Source organism: Coenobita brevimanus, chromosome 96 (assembly GCF_032717465.1).
Source record: "Coenobita brevimanus isolate Jiangsu-jjx chromosome 96, ASM3271746v2, whole genome shotgun sequence".
Classification (NCBI taxonomy): Eukaryota; Metazoa; Arthropoda; class Malacostraca; order Decapoda; family Coenobitidae; genus Coenobita; species Coenobita brevimanus.
The window spans coordinates 4,309,184-4,336,490 of NC_137049.1; the positions used below are offsets into that span (position 1 = coordinate 4,309,184).

General features: G+C 41.9%; 1 protein-coding gene across 1 annotated transcript in view; it reads left to right on the top strand.

Moving 5' to 3' along the window:
• The first annotated feature begins 10,884 nt into the window (after positions 1 to 10,884).
• The window catches only part of LOC145413371 (paired box protein Pax-9-like), a 143,233-nt gene continuing 126,810 nt past the window's right edge, over positions 10,885 to 27,307 (top strand). Inside the window, exon 1 of the mRNA XM_080283049.1 lies at positions 10,885 to 11,307. Within this exon, the coding sequence (XP_080139175.1) occupies positions 11,229 to 11,307 (79 nt within the window). The 5' untranslated portion in view covers positions 10,885 to 11,228. The remainder of the gene's footprint in view (positions 11,308 to 27,307) is intronic.

Genomic DNA, 27,307 nt, shown 5'->3' on the forward strand with positions numbered 1-27,307 from the left:
CGTTGGGCACCATGATCGCCTCGCTACATTATCCACTTAAGTAATCGACAGTGCGCTTCGGCCTGACGTGATAAATCCTGCTATCTCGCCTGTCATCACTACCACCACGGGTATTACTGCACTGATGATGATGATAGTGATTATAATGCTGATGGAACCCACTAATTACTTGCCGGCACATAAAACAGGGACGTTCGGGGAGAGAAGGCAACAAGAGGAAGGAAGAGAAGGAAAAGAACAAATGATATTTAACGTTAAAACTGAATAGTGTATGAGGGCAAGGTTCATATTCTCGTTGGCAAAAGAAGCTCCCTAGCACCTCCTCTTTAGCAATTTATTTTTGGGTAAGGCTAGCTAATATGAAGTTGTATGTTATTAATGCTAAACATGGTGGTATCTGAATTATTTTGATAACATAGAACATGATCACAAGGAGTAATAAACAAAATAAATCGCTTAGAAAAAAGTATCAGAGAGCTTCCTTAACTGACGGGGCCCACACAGCGCAACAGTGCATACGAACTGATAGCCACAACACTGGACCACATTTTCGTCGTCTTTGAGGGCTTCGGAACACCTCACCGTAAGCGATTTAATTTTGCATATTTCACCTTCCCATTCTCACAAGTTACTTATATCGCTTTAATATTGACATTATTTTCATCAGTAGCATACAAGAGGACATCTCGGTGTAATACACAGAATAAATCGCTAAGAAGGAAGCACTACGAAGTCTCCTCTTCCACTTAGAATGCAACCGTTGAACTTTTACTAGGACCTCTTTCCGAGCAGTTTATTTTCCTTGGTTTACCCGAAAACCTCTCTTTAGTATCCACATAGTTGGCAGAAATAACGCACGATTAATATTAAATGAAAAACACTGAGTCAGAGTGCTAAGGACGAAACACCATCGACAAGCATGCATCTTTCCACCTTGGTACTATACTCCTTTTACTCTCACTCGGCCTAAAATTGCCATCATCTTGAAGGCAGAATTATAACAGAATACTAGAATCTGAAGCTAGACACAAAGAACTGCCATGGAAAGGAAAGAGAGTCGCGGTATCGTCTCATCCAGCCTTCTACTTGCTATAGGCAGGAAAATATCAGCATCTAGGCCAAGTTAAAAAGAAAGGACTGTGACTTTCCTTGACAGATGAGAACAAAGGCCTCTGCCGCTACCACTGATCCACCCACTGCGACCTCCTTCCATCACACCAGCTACCTAAAGTATGAGCAGGAGATTTCGCTGACCTCTCGAAAGCATTGCACACTTATTATAAATTCAGCTGCTTGTTTTTTATCCCTGTATGACAAATTATATAAAAGCAGACGTAAGGAAACTACGTGACAAGAATATTGATTATAATTACCTATATGAGCTCTCCCTCTTTCTCTGTCTCTTTCTCCATAAATATGAAATCTGGACAAAAACTCAAAATCACTGAATCAACTAAAAGATAATCCAGAATGTATTGAATTAAGGATGTAATCAGATATGGACAAACTCTGCGGCAACTCTAAAGGGACAGTATGCCGGAAATGTGGGCTATATTTAAGAGATGGGGAGGAGATGTAACGGAGAAGAGATAAAAAGAGAGGAAATAACAGAACAGAGGAGGAACATGGGACGTTAAAGACAGGATCCATCCCTCTCTCCTCTCCCTTTTACGTTACCACGGTCATTGAAAGTCCTGATGAGCGAAATACAGAAGAAACTGGGAGGAAAATGAGGCAAGGGGAGGAGAGGAAAGTGAGGAAGAGCGGAGGAAACGAGGGAAAAAGGCCAAAGAAAAAGTGGAAGGTGTGAGAAGTGACAATGAAGAGGGGGAGGAGAGCCTCAGTGCGGGAGAAAATGATGGAGGGTTCGACAGGAAGTTGTATGAGAGAGAGAGAGAGAGAGAGAGAGAGAGAGAGAGAGAGAGAGAGAGAGAGAGAGAGAGAGAGAGAGTCAAATAATTCAGTTATAGATAATTTACTGCTGCACTTCAATCCAATCTTTAGTTTCTTTGAGGTGTTATGGCAGGAATAACATGGAACTGTGTAATACCCTAGAACAGAAAGACCGCTCACTGCGTCTTATCTTATACTGCATCTCGTTAATTGTTAGCCAGTCGACCGAGTCTGTTGAGTGGAATATGCGATCAAAATGAAATGTATTGAAACCACAAATTATAAACTAATATAAGAAATGTTTGATCTGCCTTAATTATCGTTGTCTTCTTTTCTAAATATAACCTTTATCCTGCTACTTCCTAGTTTTATAATATATCTGTAATTTATTTCACTTACGGTCACATGATACTGTTCAGCTCAGAGAACGCTACCGCCATATAATGGTTGAAAGTATCTCCATATACGATTTCGCTGATAACTCAGAGATTGCATATTTGTTCCAGCTTACAGTAAGTTAAATCAGCTCAGTAACCAACAAAGGCCAAATGGTTAAAGTCAAAGATAGAACCAAGACACCGTAACCTAAATCATGCCATAAATTCTTCTTCTTCGTCAGCTTTATTTACCCATCTTTATATGAGGTCGCTGTTCTTGATGAGCCTCTTCCACCTGCCTCTATCGCCTGCCATGTTGGTATCCAGACCCTTCTCTCTCATATCAGCCACTATGTAATCTTTCCACCTTATCTTGGGTCTTCCTCTCCTCCTCCTTCCTTGTACTTCCATATCCAGTGCTCTCCTCTCGTCACTTTGTCCATCGCTCCTCATGACATGCCCGTACCATCTGAGTCTTGCCTCTTGTGTCTTCTTCGAAACCCCCACCACCTTCACTGTTTCTCTGACCATAAATTATTCATGAGTAAAAATTAGACAGATATGAATCATTTTTAGGCATTTGGATATAATTATGATACTCTCACAATAAACTCCGCTTCTGTCTAATTGTTAATCTCTATACCTGTCTTTCTATCGAACTGTCTATCTATCTATCTATAGCCAGATGCCTTAATCCCGTAAAGGATGGCCGTTTGTTCTCTGAGTTAGTCGCTTTACGGAGAGGGACACTAACCCATCACCAACACACTTGTTGACACAGAGAAATCCCCCACTTCATTACGCATATATAATTCTTCCATCACCTATATCATACAGAGCCACATCACAGCATCCATATACAGCCGACATTATAATTATGGCGTTCATAATAGAAACTACCCATTGGCATGTGGTGTGCTAAATTATCGCATTAAAACAGCATTACCACTTTTATTGCACTGTAGATAGTCATTATTATTATTATTATTATTATTATTATTATTGTTATTATTATTATTATTATTGTTGTTGTTGTTGTTGTTGTTATTATTATTATTATTATTATTATTGTTATTATTATTATTATTATTATTATTATTATTATTATTATTATTATTATTATTGCTACTACTACTGCTACTATTATTATTATGATCCACAGTCCTCAGAGCAATAAACGCTTCGAATAACAAGCTCCTAGACTAGAGTTTTCGCATTAAGCCAAATCATCGAAGAGAGGCTAAAGAGTAAGACACACTGAGTTCTTCCCGGAAACTGGAGAAAGGATTTGTCAAATATGTTATAAAGAATGAGGTTTCGATGATGGTGATTGTGCTGTAACTCTCGCCATGCTGCTTAGTATGACCCTCAGATTATCTACGTGAAAGAGGGAGAAAGAGAGCCGGTGGTGCATGGCTTAGCGCGTTCAGCTCGCAAACCGAAGAATCCTGGTTCGAATCTCCGGCCGGTGTGACTCCTGGACAATGTTTGGTACTGTTTGTCCCAGTTCACTCAACAGTACCATTTGAGACTTGGAGGTAACATCGACTGTCGCGGGTCGTACTCTAGGGGAAAATTGAGACTTGGCAGTTATTGATTACCTGCCTTTTTAACTAACCTCCTTTCAGTCGCTTGGCATTAAACCTAAGCTTTCTCCTGCAAGAGTTGGGGGAAAAAGTGAACATTAAAATCCTCACCAGTAAATGTTTCGTCTGCCGTAGTATTGCACCACATAACCTAAGACAACAATAGGCCTGTTTTGAGTGCATAAAAAGTTGAGAGTTTCCCTCGTCGTTTGGCTCACGTGCTATTGTGATTGTGTGCCTGTGAGGTTTTTGCTTCAGGCACGATCTGTTACAACTCCTCTATGCTTGTTAAACCTCCCAGTCCCATCAGGAAAAATGTTGCTATGGAGAAACCTCTACGGGGATCGTTTTAGAAGTCTCTGATTTGCAACTAAGCTGTTTTGTAAACTGCCCTAACTTTTTTCACACATAAAGATCATACTCCAAAATAGGGAAAGGAAAAACACGGAAAGATGGAGAAATATAAGGAAAATACTGGTAGGAATATACAGGTGTGCTGAAAAAAAAATGGAATGAAAGGAACACAAAGATTGCAAAAGAAGGAATATAATTTATATAGGATATTGGAATTTGATACTAATAGTCAAGGCAGAAAATATAATACATATACCTACATAATACAACAGTCAAAATTATTCTTATGGCACATTTTACCAATATTTTATGTAGTTCTTCACTTCGAGGAGACTGTCGCAAGCTAAATAAAATAGATTTACAGCAACAAAAAGCGGTATACAAAATAGTGATAATTTTGCCAACTCTGGATCAGTATCACTGGGTAGTTACAATTAGTACGTCACTGAACTGAGTTTGTGTATAGCACCTTCGCCAGCAGACGATTCTTTAAAACACGTCATAGTACTGAAAAGGTTAATATTGATGTGTTGAAGGGGTATACAAAACCCCGATTTCTGACAACGATTTATGCACGAGTTACGAGCATTACAGTAAAATGGTTAGTTTGTATGCCATGTTACCGTGTGCCATCAGCAGCGAGGTAGAGATGCCCGGCAAATTTTATTCTTAAACCGCAGACAAAATTAGGGATTTGCATACGCCTTCTCCATCTCTGTTTTTACACCGTCAGCCCGAGGACGTCATTATCATCTTGCTGAAGTTAACATCAGACTTATGAAGAGGCTGAGGAAGGCTATATGTGATCTCTCCAGTGCACACAATTTCACAGAAGATAAAAAGAACTGTTTAGGTATAGCAGGAGATAAATATAAAAGACCTTCTTACAAACAATCCCCACTCCCATCATCAACAACACTTACCACCACATCCACACCCACTTCATCCACACCTACCACCCATTTAGTTCAACTCCACCATCACCATCATCCACAACACAACCCTTTGCCACCACCTCCACACCCACCACCATCCTCACCACAATCATCCACACTGCCACCACTTACCAATACATCCACACCCACCACCATCCTCACTACATTCATCCACACCACCACCACTTGCCATTACATCGACACCCACTTCCATCCCCACTACATTCATCCATGCCACTACACCACCACATACACACCCACCACCCCATACTTTCGCCAGCACACCTGTCCTACTGACGAGAGATGAAAGACTCTAAAAACTAAATACCTTTTTACCTTACATGATGGACGGGCTCAGGAGATATATATATGGATGAGGTAGCAGTGGGGGTGTGGGTGTAATTACCAGAGTGTGGATGGGTGTGTAATGCTCTAGATTCTCAGGTGTATGGGTGTATAAGTTTCCGAATGAGTGTGTGTATATCTAGCTTGTGAATCCTATAAAATGAGAGGTCAGTAACATAAAAAGTTTTTTTATCCATTCAATGTGTCAGCCACTGTATTTCCAGATTAATCTCATGTATTCCTTATTAATTTTAATACCACTTACAGCTATTAAATACTGAAATAATCTATGACATTCACTTTAATCTTTGTACTACCAGAGTTTTCCCTTTACTAAATAAAATTATGTGATTGTAGTCAGAACATTTTGCAAAGTGAGTTAATTGCCAGGTAAAGCGTTTATGGAGAGATACAGGGTAGCCCGTAAATAGCGCAACACTAGAAAATCATCTAGGGGTATCTCATGTGTTGTGGGAACAGCTGAGTATGCTGGTGTGGCCGTGAATATGGCAGTGGGAGTAGGAAATTGTTAAATGATGCAGGATAGATAGGTATGCGCTGACCCAGCCGTCCTCACAACACAAGAGAATGCCCTGCCAGAGTGGAAGAGAAGGTTTTATATGAACCATCGTCTATTTTTAGCTTTTTAGATTCTACAAATTCCCCCAACAGAATAATAGTCTAATCCTGCCTTCGCGCTCAATGTTTATAATTTTGATATTCGCGTTTAGTGACTACTTTTTTTTTTTTTTTTTTTTTTTTTTAGCGTCGATGTGCATGAAAGAAGAAATCACGACAGGGACACACAAAGGCACTTACGATCAAATCCTTCTCGTAACTCAGAATTTCAGTAACAGGAAGGGCAAGGGAGCTGTCGAAATCTCTCTTTTCTAATACCAATAATAAATCTTAGATACGAGACAAAAAATACTGCAGGGAATAAAATGAAAAATCCTCCCTTGTCTAGCTCTTCCTGTAAAAGCATATCAAGAGTAACGACAGGGGCTTGATCGTAAGTATGTTCGATTCTCCCAACCCAATTGACCCCTTTCACTCAGATAGGCTAATATTGATTTCATTCGTTCTTGCTAGCGCCAGACGAACTTATTAATCACAGGACAAGCCCTTTAGGTGGAGGGGTTAATGAAGAATCAGTAAATCTCTCCTAAGCTGAGTAAAATCGTCATTAGATAGCAATAACATACAGAAAAAGACGCCGCCAAATTGTGAAGGATGGGTCGTGCGAGGTCGGGTCAGTAGCTGGATGTCAGGCAGGGTATCGAGGGTTGATGTATGGTCCTGGAATTTCTGACATCCTCATAGAAGGGAAATTTTTTGGGTTAAAATTAGCGGGTCACTCTGGAAATCTATGCTCTCTCTCTCTCTCTCTCTCTCTCTCTCTCCTTCTTCTTCTTCTTCTTCTTCTTCTTCTTCTTCTTTTGAGCGTTCGTAGGCAATCTGCACTGCTATTTATAATGATTATTAAAACAATGTATGAAGTAGTGTGTGTGTGTGTGTGTGTGTGTGTGTGTGTGTGTGTGTGTGTGTGTGTGTGTGTGTGTGTGTGTGTGTGTGTGTGTGTGTGTGTGCTTTGATAGCGTGGGTGTGTGTGCAGTGTGGGTGTAGTAAGGGTGTGGTTGTGCGTAGTGAGGATGTGGGCGTGTACAGTAAGCCTGTGTAGTGAGGGGGTTGTGGGTGTGTGTAGTGTGCCTGTGTATGGTAAGGGTGTTGGTATGTGTGTGTAGTGAGGGAGGGGGAGGGGTTCGATGTATGAAGCAAGGTGGAGGGCTGGATTATACAGAGGGTGGAGCGTGTGTGTTGACTAAGGCTGGGGTGGGTGTCGGGTGTCGGAGGGTCAACACACACACACACACACACACACACACACACACACACACACACACACACACACAAAATGAGGCAACATGAATCCGTGGAGTTCTACATATCAGAGAAGTTGTGTGAGTGCTGGAGAATGCTCTAAGGCTGTAATTCACGTATTGTAGCTCGAATCTTTCTTTAAATGTGTTACGAATTATCTCCGGTGGTTACGATGTGCCTTGGTGCGTAATACGTTCGTGTACGTCTTTTCGTTTTGGAGTTACGACTGAAGAAGAAAGAAAAAGCAAAATCGAGATAGCTGAAATCTGAATTCGCTGTTCCATCGAAGACTGGCGGGGCTCTGCGAGTGGCTTTTCACTTAATTAGCGAAGATCACTTAGTCCGTATACTTAAGGCTGTCCTTCGCATACATTATGGTGTGCGGGCCCCCACGCCATAGAATGTACGAGACCTCATTTGAGCTTGGGTCTTTCCTAAATAATAACCACTACCTAGCATACGTATGTACCTGTGTGTGTGTGTGTGTGTGTGTGTGTGTGTGTGTGTGTGTGTGTGTGTGTGTGTGTGTGTGTGTGTGTGTGTGTGTGTGTGTGTGTGTGTGTGTGTGTGTGTGTGTGTGTAGTAGTAGTAGTAGTAGTAGTAGTAACAGTAGTAGTATAGTAGTAGCGTGCATGCATACCTACTTCGCCTGAGTGAATATTTGTGCATAACAAGTAAAGTTTATAAAACAGCAATTGCACATATGCTTGGCTACGCAGTTTTCATAATTACATCAAAAAGTGCTCAGTCCAAACTACATCTCTCTCTCTCTCTCTCTCTCTCTCTCTCTCTCTCTCTCTCTCTCTCTCTCTCTCTCTCTCTCTCTCTCTCTCTCTCAAAGGATTCCTAACTTCACCTTGACAATGATACAATATTTTTTTTTTATTTACGTTTGCTCTCAATAGACGATTTTGTTCAACTGAAGAAACTTCCGACCTGCAGTGATTAAATATAACGTTATTTAACCCTTTTTCCACAGGATGCTCTCAAAGGCTGAATTAACTCCTTTGGCAGTAGCAAAAAATAAAAAATAAAAAAGTTTACATATGACTCGGTATAAAAGCGACGTCTCTTCAGCACGATGAATATAACTGATCGGACACACTCAGAAACTACTAAAAGAAGGCTTCCTCTCACTAAAACAGTTGAAGATTGTGCCATTCTTCGGATCTCTCTCTCACCAGGACGCGGATTTCCTTTGTATACGCAATTTTTAACTGCATGCTAAGTTTGATTTTTCTCAGAATGATCACCCTTCCATTTTTTTTTTTTTTTTTTTTTTGCCTAACCTATCTTAACCTAACCTTTCCAAACCAAATAGATTTACCTAACAAACTAACCTTACCTGTTACCAAGAAATCAAACCTAATCTCAACTTTCTTGAATAAAAAAAAATGCAAAAATGGCAAATCTGAAATCAGCCGCCAGAACTCGAGTCATCGGCCTTAGTGAACATAAGCTTTTTCTCTCACGAGTGTGTTGTTATGCTTCAGTGTACGTAGCTGAGACCAGTTTTTATAGTATGGTCACTGAGAATATTTTGGTGGGAAAGTCTAATAGTCCTCTTTACCCCTTAGAGATCTACAGGGACCATAGACAAAGCTACCGCAGTCTGTAGTTCTTTCCCCCTTACTTGGGCCACATTTCCTTCCATTTGCAGCTTATTTCAAGCAGTTCAGTGGCAGAAAAGGAAAATTCTGCAGTTCTATGTATATTCTAAAGCTTTTTCTGGTGACTAGCATCATCGTCCAGTGTTAATGTCCTCATACAGCTCAGCATTCAAGATGGAGAGACGGCAGATTTAGGCCAAGTTAGACTAAAAAGGGCATATTATATTTAAGGGTAGGTAACCATCCTATTACCTTTAGTGGAAGTTCCTGATCTAAAACCCTCCAGCCACCTCTTAGGGATGGAACATATGCAACGTCGTCTATTCAAGTGAGACGTACTGCTAACCACCACACCACCTTGCACTTAGTACTATGAATACTAACTTGTATATACAGTGCTTGTGAAGTCACTCGTTCCACTGTCTACATTTGTGTGTGTACGTTAGGGTCTGTGTCGTTTTACTGTGTGTGCCTGCCTTGCTGTGTGCGCCGTGTGTGTGTCAGGAACTAATCGTGTGTGTGTCTCACAGAATGACAACAAAGCCTCTCACTGTAGTTATTCACGACCGCACCTGTGTCGGAATAACTTAGATAAACCCCCCACCACTAATTCTGGCAGTGTGTATGTGTGTGTTTATGTGAGTGCGAGATTATATGCTTGAATGTGTGAGTTTATGTGGGCATGAATGTACGAGTAGATGCATAAATAGACAATGCTAAAGTTGTGTGATTTGTTTATGAATTTGTCTCTGATGTTGAAATCTCTGTCCCAGGCAATGACAAACTTTAATACGTATATGTGAGTCAGTGTTACGTGCATCGCTTTGTGTGTGTGTGTGTGTGTGTATGTGTGTGTGTGTGTGTGTGTGTGTGTGTGTGTGTGTGTGTGTGTGTGTGTGTGTGTGTGTGTGTGTGTTGGATGTAAGGAGCGGTGTAAACGTTCTCTTCTACTTAATTACCGTTTTTTCACTTCCTTTTTTCCCCTCCTTCCATCGTCACAGCCACGGCCAGAAGGTTGGACCAGAGAGGAAAAAAATAATTAAAAATCTTAGGAGGGGATAAAAGTGCGTGTGAGACTTTGTTGAGAAAAGGCAGAGTCGGGGGGGGGGGGAAAGAGAGAGAGGGGGGGGGACTTAGACGGGATAGAGGAGGAAAAAGATAAGGGAAAGGGAAGTGGAAAAGGAATACGGAGATAAGAAGGGAAGGAGGGAGAGACTGCGAGGAGTGTGAAAAAGATGGGATATGTGATAAAAAGCGTGATGAGGGATTGACAGGAAGGGATGATGGATGACAGAGAGAGAGAGAGAGAGAGAGAGAGAGAATGAGCAAGGCTAATATATAATGAACACAATAAAGGAAGGTAAGGTGAAGAAGACGGAGTAACGAAGGGCGGGGGAAGAGGCAAAGAGGAGAGAGTGCAAGGCAAAGAGGAGGGAAGGGAAAGGAAAGGGTTAGGAGGGGAGGGGAGGGGAGGAGAAGGGAAGGGTTGAGAGGGGAGTAGAGGGAGGGAGGGGAGAGCTAGTTTGTTATTGCTAACCCCTCAGCTTGGTTCCACCTATGCGCGCCCCCGCTACGCTCCCACGACCGTAGCCACCAAACACCGTGTGAGGGTGGGTGGGGCGTTTCCTCACTCCACACCCAATGGCAGTCGTCCTTGCCTTCCCTCGGACCTCCCATTGGCCGCAAGGGTAAGCGAAGTTAATTTTAGCTGGGAATGCCACTCGGGGATTGGCTCAGGGCTGCCCCAAGGGGCGTGAGCTGGTGGTAATAATTGTCAACAAGCTCCACCCACCCCAGTACGAGGGCTGACAAGCGTATCAGAGCAAGGCACTGATGCGTTCTCTGGTTCTCGGGCGTGCGGTCTCAGTTCACTGCCCGTGGTTCTCAGTGGCACCGTGTCGAAACCCCGTCAGTGCCGCCTGGGGTAGAATTTGTCACCCGGGGGTTTCGAGGGGGGAAAAAATTTGGTTACGGGTCATATTGGAAGTGACGGATTTGGTGGAGAGGTGACCATTTTGCGTCGCACGGACGATGGAAGGATTGTGACGAGCTGAAGGCAAGAAGAGACCCGTGGAAAATATTAGTCAAGGTTAAGGCGGCTAGAGACTTAAGCGGCCAGACAACGTAGTTCGCGTGAGAAAATTTGAAAATCCTCGAAGGCGGGAAATCAACACCACCAGCGAGAGGAAAAGGAGAACCGAATCTTGGGCAAGTGAAAGAGGCCGCTGAGGAAGGAAGGATAAAAAGATGGGACCGATAAAGAGCGAGAAGTCTGTGGATGTCCTTCCTTCCTTGCCCTACCCCGACCCCGCCCTCGCTGCCATGGGTGAGTGTGGCGTGTTTTTCCCTAAGGAATTTTAGTACAGTATTCTATTTCCCCTGTCCCCTTTACCGCCATTGTATTCATTTCCTTCCATTTCTCTATCAGGGCGTGTTTTTCCTTGAGTTTTATTTTTGCCGATAATCTACTTGTATCGTACCGCACTTCTGCCGTCTCTTTCGCCGTTTTCCGTCAACGTACTCTTTTCCTTTCCTTTCCCCATCACACGAAGCGTTTTACGATATCTCCCAAAGTATTTTTATGTCAAACAGTAACTCCGCTTCGTATTTCTCTCTAATTTTCTCCCATTTCCCGTCATCACATACTCTTTTTTTTTCCCTTTCCCCTGATAGCATACAATTTCCATCTCGCCATACATCTTTTAACCCATTTTCCGCTGAGATTTTTCCCTCGGGTATATATCATCATCAGGAGCTACGCAAAATATAAACGTAAGCCCAAATATCGCCGCGGGTCGGATACGGAAATTGTTCACTTTGCATCTTGAAATTGTCTTGAGTATCCTACAATATATTATTTTAGTCCGACTACCGTATTTCATGGCACACTTTTTTTTTTTTCACATGATGGTTCCGCTTCCTAGTTACCTCATCTGTTTCTCAACTAATCCCTGACCGCACACTCCGTCTCCCCTCTATCGAAAGAACAGTTATTATACATGACTGAAGGTTATTTGATTTCACCCTAAGTTTTCTCATTTCAACACCTAATGCACTGTTTCTCTGCTTTATAAATCTCTCCTCTGTTTCTCCTCTTTCCCCTCAGTGATCGCTCTTTTCTTCCCCTCAATCAGTTAAAACTTTTTTATAAGATTGAAAGCTTCACTGATTTCTCCCCATTGTTTTTTTTTTTTTCATTACATAACACTGTAACTCAACTTCGTATATAATGTAGGGTTTATCGCTTAATTTCCCTCATGACGCACAAGTATACGCCTCTTTACTGGCTTAGTAATTTTAATATAACCCTGAACACCTGGATGGAAAACTCCCGCTCTCTTTCCTCGCCTTCCTTACTTAACCCCGTCAGCCCGCAGACGGCCTTTAAGATTATTCATGTCACCTCCTTACGATATTATTTTAGTATTTGGGAGTCTTTTCATGCTGGAGGAAATTAATGGATGCTGTCTCTACCTCCTCCACTGCAAGAGGTTTCCTTGAAAATAAAATAAGTAAATAAATTAACTTGTCTGGTGGTAGTAAGAACTAAATATGAAAGACGTACTTGACCTTAAGAGGTTAAAACGCGTCACTTTTCTTCTCCTGGGAATTTGTCTTTGCTGTCTGTCTCTGTTTAGAGGGTCTCGCCGTCGTCACCTGTCGTTATCCCCTCGCCTCCCACACCATCGCGCCTCTCCCCTCATTGTGCCTTCCCTTCTACTTCCCATTCCCCTTTTATTCTATCTATCTATTGCTAGGTGCCTTAATTCCGTAATAAGGTAGCCATACGCAAATCGCCTCCACGTCGCCCTGTTGCCTATCATTTGACTGCCCTCCCTCCAACTCACATCCCCCTCTTTCATATATCTCACTTTTCCATCCGTCCACCTCATCCTTAGTCTTCCCCTCTCCCTCTTCATCTCCACCTGTCGCATACACTTTCCTAGTTAATCTCTCATTCTTCATCATCTCCACATAGCCAAACCGCGGATATATATATATATATATATTTTTTTTATAGGAGTGGTTTTCAATTTTCTCGCCTGCTGTTCCTTCCCTTCCCTTCCCTTCCCTTCCCTTCCCTTCCCTTCCCTTCCTTTCCTTTCCCTTCCCTTTCGTTCCCTCCTGCTTCCCACCCTCCTTTTATTATTGCTACTGTCAGACGATTTATTAATTTCAGCAGCAGTTTTATTAATCCCTTCAACCAGGTGGTCTTAATTTTATTCCACTTCAGACGATTTTAGTCAGCTTAAGGGAGTTTTTTTTCTTCGTGTGGGTGGGTGGGTGGGTGGGTGGGTGTGTGTGTGTGTGCGTGTGTGGGTGGGTGGGTGTGCGTGTATGGGTGTGTGGGTGTGGGTAGTTAAACAGATCCTTAATGTACCCCTCAGGTCCAACATGTCTCGCTTTTTAGAACTGGATTTAAAACTGGATTGCCTGATGTCAGCAAGAATAGGCTAAAATTGCGTCATCGAACTGAAGGGGCAGGCAGTACCGTTCTCCAGGACGTGTAGGATATCAAGCAGCTTCATTTTTGCGGACGCCCTACGATGATCAGGCTTAGGCATGGCTTTCCGTCCTCGAGATTAAATAAAGAGGTTTCCGGATACCTTTTCCAGTACGTATGAAACCTTAGCGATTTTATTTTTATTTTCAGTGGTTATTTATCTATTTATTTATTGCTGCCGCTGGATATTTTGGCTGTGAGTGGCTTGCAGCGGGGAGGGGGGTTAAATACTCCCCAGCAGTGAAATGGCGGAGGACAGGGCGACGTGGAGGCGATTTGTTTGAGGCCACCCCTTACGGGATTAAGGAATCTGGCAATAGGTAGACAAATAGATAGAATATTTAAGGAAGTGCGACATCCTTCTTCTCTTCTCGCTCCTGACACACGATTTAATTCAGGTGGGGGATGTGGCCAGCCCTCGAAAAGGTGAATGTCGTCCACGGGAATCCTCCTTAGATGCGAAAAATTTTATTAGTTTTCATTCTTGCTACCATCGGACAATTTTAGTCATCCTAGGGTTGCAATTCCGTCCTCGTAAGGCTAAAGCAGTCTACAGTAACTCCTTCGGGATGTGTGTGTATGTATTTATGTGGGCTATATGTATGTCTGCATTTATGTAAGTATGTATGTAGGCTATATGTCTGTCTGTATTTATCCCTGTTTATGTATGTATATCTATGACTGTGTTTATGTAAGTATGTATGTAGGCTATATATATGTCTGTATTTATGTATGTATGTATATGTGTATATCTATGACTGTATGTATGTATGGATGGATGTATTGTAGCGGCCGGCCAACACACGCCAGACACGAACGCCCAGCCCTACTAAACACATTCAAATAATGTTTTATGGATCCTGAATGGCATCTGATCCTCAGAGTGGAGAAATATCTAGATATCTCAGTCACTAGCTTCCTCCTCTTACCGGTCATTTTGTCCGGCTTGAGTGGCTTTCCGTACAGTTCTATTTAGAGTGACTTTCTGTACAGTAATTCAGTTTGGAGTGGCTTTCCATACAGTCATTCTATCTGGAGTGGCTTTCCGTAGTCATTCAATTCGGCTTGAGTGGCTTTCCGCCCTCCTGTTCATCATCACCTCCATTCCCCTCATTCTGTGTGATTCCCTCTGAACCCCTCGCCTCTCTCCTCCCCGTGCCGACAATTTTCCCTTAATGTCCCTCTCCCCTCCATCTGCCACTCCCCTCGCCCGGCTATCACGTCTCCCCTCTCCCGTTTCTCTCTCTCCCTTCATTCTCGGTATCTCCTTAAACTCTTGTCAGTCGGGGGATCTTGTTGCTCCCAAGGCCCAGTTTATTTTTTCCTCCAATTTTTCTATCTGGGATGATTTCTTTTCCCTCCTTTTTTTTTTTTTTTCTGTTTTCTGTGCCTCAAAATTTTCTGGATATTAAAAAAGAGTGAGAAAATAATGTCACTATCTCCTTAACTCTCATATGCGAAGATGATTCTCTCAGACAAGCATTTTTTTTTTTTCTCCGATTTTTCTGTCTCCTTCATCCCGATTTTTTCTACAATACGCCTGCCTATCCTGTCTCCCCTCTTTCATATCTCATTTATTTCTCCTGGTTCCTGCTGTCTCCTAATGCTTTTCTCAGCGGGGATCTCAAGTTCCTAAGACCGATTTCCACTTTCCACCTAATATCCTCCACCTCACTTGGTTATCACATCTCCCCTTTTCCAATTATCTCATTTAAATTGTCTAAACTTGAGTCAACGAGGTATTTTGTCCGATTACTTTTTACCCCAATTTTTTCACCCGCCTCCCTGTATCTCAAAATTTTCTGCAAGTACAGAATAGGTTATCAGAAAAGTAGTATTGCTGCCGTCGCCTTGAACTCCAGTTCGTGGCAATGTTGCATTTTATTGATTTCTTTCTCGTCTGATTTTTGTCTCCCCAGTACCTCAAATTTTTGTGCAGGGAACTCAATAGATATCACTTTTCCCGCCTCCCGCCTCTCTCTCTCCCATCTCTCGCTTCTCTTTCACCTCATTCCCTCTATATCCTTAACACATGTCGATAAAGGCATTCAATTTCCCCTACAAGTCGATTTCTGTTTCCCTATAATTGTTTTTTTTTTTTCCTCGTGTCTCAGTACTTTTCTGTAAATACGAAATAGGATGAGGTATCTGAGAAATAAGATTGTTGATATAGCCATGAATCTTGGCAGCGAGGTTATACAACTTTCTCTTTTTCCTCTAATTTTCCTGTCCTTTCAAAATTTTACGGAACTGCAAAATGGGAAATCAGAGAAGAGAGATTGTCGGTGGCCGTGTGATACAAGAATGTGGGTTTATGGGAGACATTATCGCGGCGGAGAGCTAATGAGACGACGTTGTAAAGGAGGGAGTGAGAGCGGTCCGTGCCAAGAACATCGAGCCAACCTGGGCGGCGATGTGTCTGTGTGTGGGATGCAGGGCTAATCTGTGCACATGGTCTGCGTCTGTGTGCACCGATAATGGTGTACGCTGGGAGGTGGTGGTCAAGTGGTAAGGGAGGGTGTCCGCTGTCCGAAAGATCGCGAATTCGATCTCAGACTAAGAGTAGGAAACTGATCATTTAAAATTTATTAAGGAAAACTTTATCGATTTCCACAAGACCTACTAACAAAACAATAATAAAAGCACCTCAGAGAATAACATCACACAGATCCTGAATGAGAAAGTCTTGTACTATGTATTCATAATGGATGGTGGGTATTAGCATCGAATTCGTGATTGCTAAAATGTGTGTTACGTGGAAGGATTGCAGGGCCTCAGGGGACATGCTGTCGTCAGTTCGCAGAATCGGACACAGTAAAAATAAAAAAATAAATAACTAAACTGAGGTAAAAAGATGACCAGTGGAGGACAAAATTTCAGTGAATATTTAACCTCTCCTGTTTCTTGGTTCTCGCTGCGGGCTAATATTCCTGAGCTGAGAGAAGCTTGGTATGCGCCAGGAAGGAAAGTGACGAACATGCCCTGTGTAAAGTAGATGCGGTAGAAAAAAAAAGTGAATTTTTGTCCCTTCCTGTACGAGGCCTAGTTCTGTGTTGATCAGTAAGGGTATCTGCACGATCTGTTCAGTGTGTTCAGTGTGCATCGGTCTGTACACTTCCAGGCTCTGTGTGCACTAAAAGGGGTGTGTATACGAGCTGGTTCTGTGTACACGGATAGGGTTGTGTACACTGGCTGCTTCTGTGTGCACTGATATGAGTATGTACACGAGTAACATGAATGAACAGTGTAAGTTTATGTGCACTGGTTGATTCAGTTTGTACTAATAGGGATATGCACACGATCTGACTGCGTGCACATTGATAGGGCTGTGTACATTGATCAGCGGCGTGTATGCAGTGCCGCTATGTTCACCGCCAGGCCAGGTACGACAAGCGCGCTAACGATGACAAGGGCGTGATGTTGCCTTGATCTAGTGTGTCCCTGCTTACAGCCACTGCAGATTGTATAAATACTGATTTTGAGATAACTTTGCCTACTAACTCTAAGTACCGTACCCAGATTCCAGTGTCCTTGTTTAGTCATTCTTGTCACGTAATAAGAATTTAGATAATGCACTCCTACCATAAACTTACACCATCTTCATCGCAGACAATATACTAGAGAGAGAGAGAGAGAGATAGCTTACATTGTCATGATTTTCAGGGGGTGCATTTCTGTAATAAATGTTCCTCTCCATGATTATAATGTCCAGTGAAACATCAGTTAGTATTTCATGTCACTTATCGCACTGTCACTAGAAAAACGTAGGTGGAAGAATAGATGATGATGACGATGATGATGATAAAAAAAAAAATAAAAAAAATGGGCAGAACTGGAAGTAAAGATACGTCAGTTAAAAAGGATATATATAAGCTGGTCTCCCATTACGGATTGCTCACGTAACCGATTATTAAGTCTGGCACGGTCGGTGTTTGCATCAAATTAGCGGAGTGACCTCAGCTTGTTGCGGCATGTGTGAGGTGTTAGTCAAGTGTTTGTAGGTGTGGGTTGAGGAGGCTAAGGTAAACAACACTCAGGTATATCTCCATCCCTTTGCTAGCTCGGTTTCCACACTCAGTTAATCTAGAGCGCACTGTCTGTAAAATTTTTGTATCTAGAACTTGGAACGTCATCGGTGTGTGGATGTGGTCTGGCATTGGACACACTCAACAATCTTTACGTGTTCACATTTTTTTTTTCATGGCATTAACGTGAATGAACAGGACTGCCGAATATTAATTGTTTTGGCCTAGTTACTGCATGGCATTAATATCAGATAGTGCAGATAACCCTCCACTTCACATTGATACTGTCCCAGGTTTATATGTGGCCAACTGTACGTCATCTCCTCACATAACTTAATTCCTGCCTTCATATGCCAAAAAGGCCTGAACATTGCTTATACTATTTCAGCGTGAGAATGTATAGTCTTTTTCGTACGTTAAAAATAAAAGCACCACTTTTACCACTAAATTTGCATGTTTCTTTTATATATTTTGGCGACGTCCCTGTCTCTGTGTTTGTGAAAGATTTTTGAGTTTGTGTACTATTTTTGATGTTCATAATTTTGCATCGTGAATAACAAGGTATTTAACATCTGCACACACATAAATTACATGTACAAATACAGATATATACAGGGAGGTCAGTGAATGGCGCACCACTGGCAACTCGCATGCTGGTGGCTTACGTGTTGTGAAACAGCTCAGTCTGCTGGTGTAGGCGTGGGGGTAGCAGTGAGAGAATTGAAAGAAAAAATTGTGCAGGGTAGACATCAATACCGTTGAATGAGCCGTCCCCAGATCATACAAGAAGTCCCTCGCCGGAGTGAAAAAAGTACGCTAAATAACTGACTACCATTTGTATGTGAAATTTAAGTTTTCATTGTTTCTTTTTATTGGGTAGGCTTTTTTTTAATGACTACTTTCACCCTAGACATTACTACCACTACCACAACCGCCTCCCCTACCACCATTACTCCCCCCCCCCAACCACCACCACAGCTACCAGTATTGCCCTACCACTGTTAATACCTCATTTACCATACTGTCGCAGCCACACAGCCACAGCTCTCACCACTAATACCACATTACGCTTAAAAGAATCACCACCATCACCCTCGCTACCATCATCACAGACGTAAGTGTGATCTCTGTCATCTGTAGGACCATCATTGTGACAGCATGCTACCATGGTTATAATTCCAGCCACCATGATTATTTCACCGCCTCTGCCATCACCGTTACCATAGTTTTCAGGTACCATAATATTGCCATCACCGTTTGCAAAATTGACTGATACTACCATCGTCCCTACCATGCATTTTAGCTATTGCAAGTACTATGATTTTATGACAATTATCGCCAACTATATCGTATTCTTTTGTCACTGCTATTTGCTATCATGATTTTACGGTGCTACTACCATTTCTGCTACAATGATTTAAAGCCCTGCTACCACTGCCGATACCATGATTCTAGCCACCATTTTCACTGCCGCAATCATGGTGTAAGTCACTGTTACCATTGCCCATTCCATTATTTTTACCCACTGCTACCATTGCGCTACCATAATTTTTACCAATCACCATTATGACCGATACCATGCTTTACTACCATGATTGTTACTACCATGATGTATGACCACTACCATTATCGTAGGAGCCACTGATTTTCTTTATTGTTATTACTGCTACCATCACAATTACCAGCTACCATGATTGCCGATATCGGGAGTTATACCCACAACTACCATGGAAGCTGTAGTTACTTTATCGTCACTACCATTCCCACTGCCGTAGCCTTTACTCACTACCATTGTATCCATTACTAACCTGGCAACCTTCATGATTTTGGCCACGACTACCATTGCCGCTGCCATGCTACCATTGCCGCTACCATGATTTTAGCAACTACTATCATTGCTACTATAATGATTTTAGCCACGATTATCACTGTCGGTACCATTAATTAACCACTGCCTCCGCCGCCATTACCACATTTTTATTCATTGTTACCATTGCTGCTGCCATACCAGTAATAGTGTCAAACCCGCTGCCATGATCTTGGGTCTATACTATCATTACCGCTACCATGACCGTTAGTGGTGCCATTGTCATTAGGCCTACCATGAATATAGCCACTAAGACCATTACCGCTACCATGACTATTGCCACAAATAACACGGCCGCTACCGTGTCTCTATCCAGTACTACCATTGCACCATGACGCTGAGCCACAACGGTACTAAAATCATTGCTACCATGAATTTAGTCAGGACTGCCATTACTGGTGCTGTGATATTAACTGGATGAATGGTAATAGAATACCTGTTAATGGCTCTGTTATTTTGTTTTTTATTTTTCCTGGAAGTAACAGCCTTGCGGTCTTCTGACCTTTGGTTCTTTCTTCCTTGCATAAAAAATAGTACAAGTGTTACCATGTGTTTTCAGCAGTTTATGTAATTCCTTAGAGAAATGGAACCTATTCAGTCTCGTCATATTAATCTGCAAATATCAAAAGTGTGTGAATATTGTTTCATTGGTTTAGAGTCACAGCAGAGCAGCAATAAACTCAGTAATGAAGGCAATGGAACCGAAGAGACGATGCGGAACCAGTATAAGTAACAGCATCTAATACTCTATCTCAGCCACATACCGGATACGATACCTTCACGCGATTTTACTCCGTTAAAAATATATCTCGATGACAGAGCTTAACAGAATAGGATACAGTTTCATGCTTTTGCAATTTATTTCACATAGATCAGTGGCAGAAAAAGACAATGCTGTGGCTCTACGTTTTTTCTGTAGCACTCCTTCGTAACTAGCATTGTATTCTAATGTTAATCTATTACAGCATTCAAGATGGAGGGATGGCAGTTTTAGGCCAAGGTGAAGTGAACAGAGTGTAGTGACCTGCTCTGTTAAATACCAAATAAGGACAAAGAAATATGGAACATAAATATTAGCACTGTCATGCTTCCATTCACACTTAGGACCCAGCCTTCATTAACGCCTTTACTATAGGGTGTGATCCCATACCAATAAATAAAGTTTCTGACAGTAGCAATAATAAAGTATAATACGTGTTCGTCCTGAAGGAGTCAACAGCAACAGCACCATGACCCATTTCTTATTTTTTGCGTGTTACCTTCAGTCGATTTTACTCACCCTGCCAGAGACCCCATGAAGTAAGGACCTAGAGAAACAGTAACCATTAACTTCTTCCTTATCAGACGCCTCTTCTGTTGCAGGTAAAATCATATGGCAGTGGCAAATATAAAATCTAAAAACGTCATTGTTCGGAAAGAAATATCGCGAGGTTATAAAAGTCTGACAGAGTTTATTTCATTTGAGACTTCTAAGGTGTAGGGAGCGGGTTGCTGTGGATCTTCTCTTTCTCATCCATTTTTAGCGATATGTGTGTGGTATTTTTGCAAGCATATCCTAGAATTTTGTGCTTGCCACAAGTAGGACTCGTGATGCCAGTGTTAAATTACGTATGCTATTTTCTGGGGAAAAAAAAAAATGTGCTTAAAATGATAATTCACAGACGGAAGAACTAAGCGGCCTGCACTACATCCTCGTATAGTGTTGGTGAAATATGAATACAGTAAAGATAAATTAATCCTTTGGACGCGACTTATCATTTTTGTTTTCTATTTTCCTTACACTTAACGTCAAAGGATTTCTATTCGGCTCAGAGAAACCTACATCAGAATAAACTAAAAATTATAACCATTTAACTTTTCGCCCAGAATAAACAGCTGCACATTTAATCGCAGCTAACTTCATGTTATTTACTGAACATCAAGAATCCAGACGTAGTCAACGAGCTGAACAATTTCGTCCAAGCGCTAAGGCAACGTAGTAAAACAAGAAGCACTCTAAGAATGCAACACCACGCCGTACATCGGTCTAATGGCCCCTTCACCCAGTCAGTGGGCGCATGTGAATTTTTAGTTTGGTAACGAAAAAAAAAAAAAATCTGGAAAATAATAGTACAGACAAGGTGAAGTGAAGCACCTGCCCGCGCTTGACTTTCTCTTTATGTAGTGTGATTCTCCACCTTGCTTCTAGACTGATGAGCAGCGTACTAAACTCAACGGGTGCCACTGATCGAATGGAAGGGCTTTAAGGCCGAACAACTGACTCTCCCCTGTGCCCTTGGCCTTTGCCAGATTACTGTATCAGTCGAGTTATTTTATCCTTACCTGACTCTTAATCAATCCATCAACTTTGGTTCAAATCGAATCAAGGGTATTTAATTTGACCTTACCCTATGACTTTGACCTTTGATCTATTGTTCTAAACAATAAGTTAATCTTCAACAAACCTTGAACTTTCCCATCAGGTTTCATCCAAATCAGCCAAACTCTCCGTGTTAAAGGTGTGACCCTTCACCTTGCCCCGTGACCTTTGAATTGACCGTTTGTTCTCAGTTTTAATCACATCACCCTTTCCTGTCCTTCAACTGTAAGAGCAAGCACCCGGATGTTTCACGCTGAGCCATCTGTGCGTCAGGCTGAGGCCAACAGATCTCTAACAAATTCCGCTGAAGAGAGGGTTGTATCTGTACACAGCGTAGGAGTGACATTGGGCAACACACAAAGGAAATTCTCTACCTGTGCCCTGGGAGATGGTATGAGAGACAGACAGACGGACAGACAGAAAGACAGATAGACAGACAGACAGACAGAGACAGAGACAGAGAGATCAACTACACTCGGTGGGTGTAACATCTAAGCTCCCAATAAAGCGTCCAGTAGTAATACGGAATCTTTAAGATCAACTTGAAGTCCTGGTGGTAAATCTACGGCCCACAACTCACACAACTCATCGACCATATTTAATCAAAACTGGGTCAAAACTGTTTAAGTTGACCAGGTACTTGAACTATGACCTGTGACCCTTTTTACCCCCAAATTGATGACCTGTTCCCGTGATGGTCCTATAACATAATGCCTAAATAGGTGCAGGTCCATCCAGTAGTTTTGTCGCCAATATTGCTTACAGACATCAGATAGACAAATAGAAAGACAGATAGACAGGCAGGACCAGACACACAACACCCTCGCTCCTACGTCCGTGGGTGCAGAAATTTTCTTTGTGACTAAACTATCAGCACATTCATGAACACGTTTTTTGTCATGGTAGTTGCCAAATTATTAAACTCAGTGTCACCATTTTCGGTATTGCCAAGTTCGCTGATTTTTTTTTTTTTTAGTTCGATGGCTGGGCCAAATATGAGATCCTTGAGCACGGTCTTTTGCCCTGCCTGTTCGCACCTACCGTAGAACTGAAATGGGAACCTAGACTACAAATTCCATGGTTGCTTGTCGTGGCCAGGGAGGAAACTGGCACAACAAAAGCTGAATGTCTGGAGTAATGACTCGTGTGGTCGATAGGTATTAATTTAAGCCTTTCAGTCTACCGCATCCTCTACCTCGCAGCCACACACTGCTCTCACATTGTCTTTCCCCCCGCCAGAAGCAGCGTCAACCCCTTAACGCTCAGAATGTCATTTGCAGTGTAATATTAATGCTGCCAGTCTGTTTTATTTAGTTGGCCCACGTGATGCAATGATCAGTGAAAAGTACAGCTAATTCCTCCTGTTTCATTGCTTCTTAGCTGATTAAAAGTCTCCGATAACAGCAGAAGCTAAATATTAAGTACATCAGAGTGGAGTGGTTAGAATTGTACTCACGGCCACCATCACCATTACCATTATATTACTTAACCCTTCCAAGACATGAAAAAGTTTAGCTCAAATGACTTCTGCCAGATGATTATAGTAAGCTTATGTGTCTCGATTTCACAATTCCTTGAGGTGTTTAGATGAAAGAATTATTTCCACATTTTGAAAATCGTTCAAGTCAGACCTAAAAGTTTGTGTGTTCTAAATCAACGACTGTTCCAACTGTGGGCTTAATCCTTCTCTATTTGATTTACTTCCCATCCACCAAATTTAATAACATTCTCTAGTCACTATTTTTAAACGCGAGAGATCTTAAACAGCTTTTTTCCTACTACCTCCATATGAAACTGTAAAGCTGATGAGTGGCGTCCCGTCCTCAAAGTGGTAATCAGTCAGTGGTGGTGTATCCCCCTTGACAGCACGACCCTTCACCCACACTACGGGTTTACTCTGTGGCTCTTCGCTCTGCCCTGGTTCGTGTTACAGCCAAGCAAGTTTATTCCATTTCAAGGTGGGCTCTCGTAACATATGGATTAAAAACAGCTCCCGTATATTTTTTTTTTCTACTGCCAGCTTATCTTATTCAGCTTAGGAGCGGTGAGTCACTGTATTTGTGTTAAGGACGGAAAGGGCTTATACTCCTGCCTATCCCAACGTTCCTCCTCAATAGCTGGACCTAGATATAACATTTTTAGTGGTTTTTGTGGTCTCTGCTCAACGTGAGAAGGATTTTAGTCATGTATTAGGCAGGTCATCAGTCAGTGGGCTATTCCCGGTGGCATAAGGAGCTTCGTTGCACCTCTAACTTAGCGATTTATTTTCCATATTACACCCAAAAATTATCTTGCACGTTAGCTGTTTGGATCGCTTTAACATCAGTTTGCACCGACGACCCACGTACAAGAGAAGACTGAGATGTAACGTGTGGAATAAATAACAGGAGAAGAGGAGTATTGATTTTGCAGTGCCACCTTCAATAAATAAGATCCGTGGTCTCAAGTCTGATGTGTTTCTTTGTGCCGTAAATTGTTCTAGAGCGATAAATCAAAGTCGCATACTAAACTGAAAGCGAAAGTTCCGTTTTTATGAAGATCATCCTTATAGTCTCAGTTCAATATCGCTGAAGAATTTAGTTCATCTCATCATATTCTTTACAAAACTTGCGTCGTTTCACCTTCGCTTGACCCAGATTTTCGTCCTTTTGTAGGTTACATAACGTGGTTCGTTGGCAAAAAGAGACAGTGCTACAACTTTACATTGCCTTGCTTCGTTATTAACTTGATATTTTAGCGTTACTCTGTTGTTAAATTTCAGCTCTCATGACTGAAAGAAGGCAATTATTGGCAATGTTAGAGTGAAAAGAGTATAGTAGTTTGTGTCTCCAGAAGAGGCAGGGAGGCAGGAAGCACCAGTGGAAGTATAAGGAATGTCAACTAAATCTGACGAATTTTTAAAAAAGACCCTATCGAGGTGAAATATTATCAGAAATAATTTAGTTTGGTTGCATTTATTTATTTCACTGTTCACTTTAAATTGGCTGTGGGTGTATGAGTAAAACAAAAAATATAAGCCAGCAATTTCATACACAGCGTCAGCTCTAGAATATTGTTTCATTTGAGTTCAGTATTTTGACCCACACAGAGAAACGTATGACTAAGTAACCTCACTTTGAGGTGTAGGGGCCTGAGGTTAGGCTGACGTTGTGCAGTACATTAATATTAGATGAATCTTAGTGGAATAACATGATCGGAAAGCTTCAGTCACCTCATCGGAATCAAACCTACGTTACTCAGCTTAGTCGGACAGCTGTCCGATTGGGACTTCTCTGGGTATTCCGGATGTCACCTAATTTTCCACGCAGGATTAAAGCCAAAGCCACCACGCTTGGTGGACTTATAGACTGTGATGACCTAAGGTGACATGCACAAGCTCAGTAATTCTCACGTAAGGTTCTCTTTTAGCTCGGCTTCTAGTGGTCAATGACTGTGGGAAGTTTTCCTTCATCAAAACTGTCCTTGGAAAATTGTACGGTGTTCTAGTTATAATCACCATCATCACATCATCATTATCATAATAATAGTAATAATAATGATAATAATAATAAAAATAATAATAACAATAAGAATAATAAGAATAAGAATCATAATAATAATAATTATATCCTCAGCACCGCTAGATAGATATACAGATCCACTGCTACCACCACTACCATTATCTACACTATTGTCATATCTGCTGCCATCCTCCTTCTATCATTATCTCTACAGCTAGTATCCTTTCGATCATAATCACGACTAGTTGTACTGCCCTCGTTAAACTAACATATCATATCCATCGTCACGACACGTAAAACCTCTCACAAACACCACAACAAATATCAGCGCTACTGCTACCACTACCACCACCATCGCTACCACCGCTGCCACCACAACTAACATCGGGTGAAGACTGTTTAACCTGATCCATTAGCTATAAGATTTTCCTTTAGTCCTCATAAATATCGTTCCACCGCAATTTATATCCCTGTTTTCACACTCGCTGCAAATCTCATAAGCCTCAGTTGCTTACGAAAATAAAAAGTTTACTGAAAGCGCCCTGACCCTGTGATCAAGTATACGACCAAGACAAAATATTGGCACCCTGAAGAAGGGCTATGTGATACAAAAAGGGAAACTAAAGAATTATGGCATTGCTGTGGATATGATAAGATGATGATGATGATGATGACTGTAACTGTAGCACACCATATGAGGTCCACAGCAGAGCCGGACTTCCTCAGAGGGAGAGGGATAGTCAGAATTAACCCTTACACCTTCTGGCGAAGTACGAATGGGGAAGGTGTGTCTGCAGTGAGAGAAGTGCATCTAGTCGAACATGGGGTTTGGGAGAGGACCGTTGTAAATAAAACAGACTTGGTGACGGCACTCAGTGCTGTTTTGTAACAGTGGTGTATAGCGCCGTGGAGCGTACCCATTGTGAGCCCACACTCTCCCCTTTCATGACAGGCGTTGGTTGAGTTGGTATTCAGTAAAAATCAGAGTGGGACTGTTTTCCACGTGAGATATTTTGCACTATACCTTTTATTACTTTCGCCAAAAGTTAACATCTCATTTTAAATATTGCATTGTAACATAACACTACGTTATGATGAGAGTCATGAAGAAGTGCTATGGAAAGGAGAGACAGCCAAAGCATTGTCTTGTCCTGTCACTGAGCGTCATAACACTGGCTACAACAGGACGATAATTTAGGCCAAGTTAAGGTAAAAACACTATAGTTGTCTCATTACGATTGCATAGATTTCGCCACATTCATTTTGCCCCCTTTTATGAGCACTATCCATGTTTTGTTTTTTTTCCTGTGAGTTTGCTGGCATTGTAGAATCTAATTTTAACATTTATTTTCCCTTCGTTTATCAAGACAGCAAAGAACCCCAGAAGCGGTAGACTTTGCTCGTACATCCATTTCGCAATATACAGTTTACGGAGTTGAAATGATAGTAATTTACAAGTGCTCGTGGGCCCTTCGGGCCCCTAGCACTTGCCCCTGCTGAGGGTTCTCACGCTTCTATAATATATTTTAGTTATAACTATGGACAAAAAATACTACGGAGATCCTTTGCCGGGCGCCGGGAGAGGCGTTTTTTGGTCAAAATGTGATCGCACATTAAATATAGTAAAAGTTTTTCAATCGTGACGGAACCAAGTTTTTTCACATCAGCGAATTTTTTACGATTTTTGTGCCAATTTTGGTGCGATTTGAATGTGGAGTTTCGGCTGCCCAAAATACACACACACACACACACACACACACACACACACACACACACACACACACACACGGCTAGTGCTATAGTATATTAGATTTGAAAATGAAGTATTCTAAACGATTAACAAATGCGTCCAGTAGCACGGTATTGATAATTGATGAAGTGACCTGCCTCGGTAACGCAGTGTGTGTGTGTGTGTGTGTGTGTGTGTGTGTGTGTGTGTGTGTGTGTGTGTGTGTGTGTGTGTGTGTGTTTGTCGTTATGTATATATGTATGTTTTTCCGTCTGTCCGTCTGTGCGTATACGTGTACGTGAGCGTGAGTGTGTATGTGCTTGTGTGTAGGTGTGGGAGTGC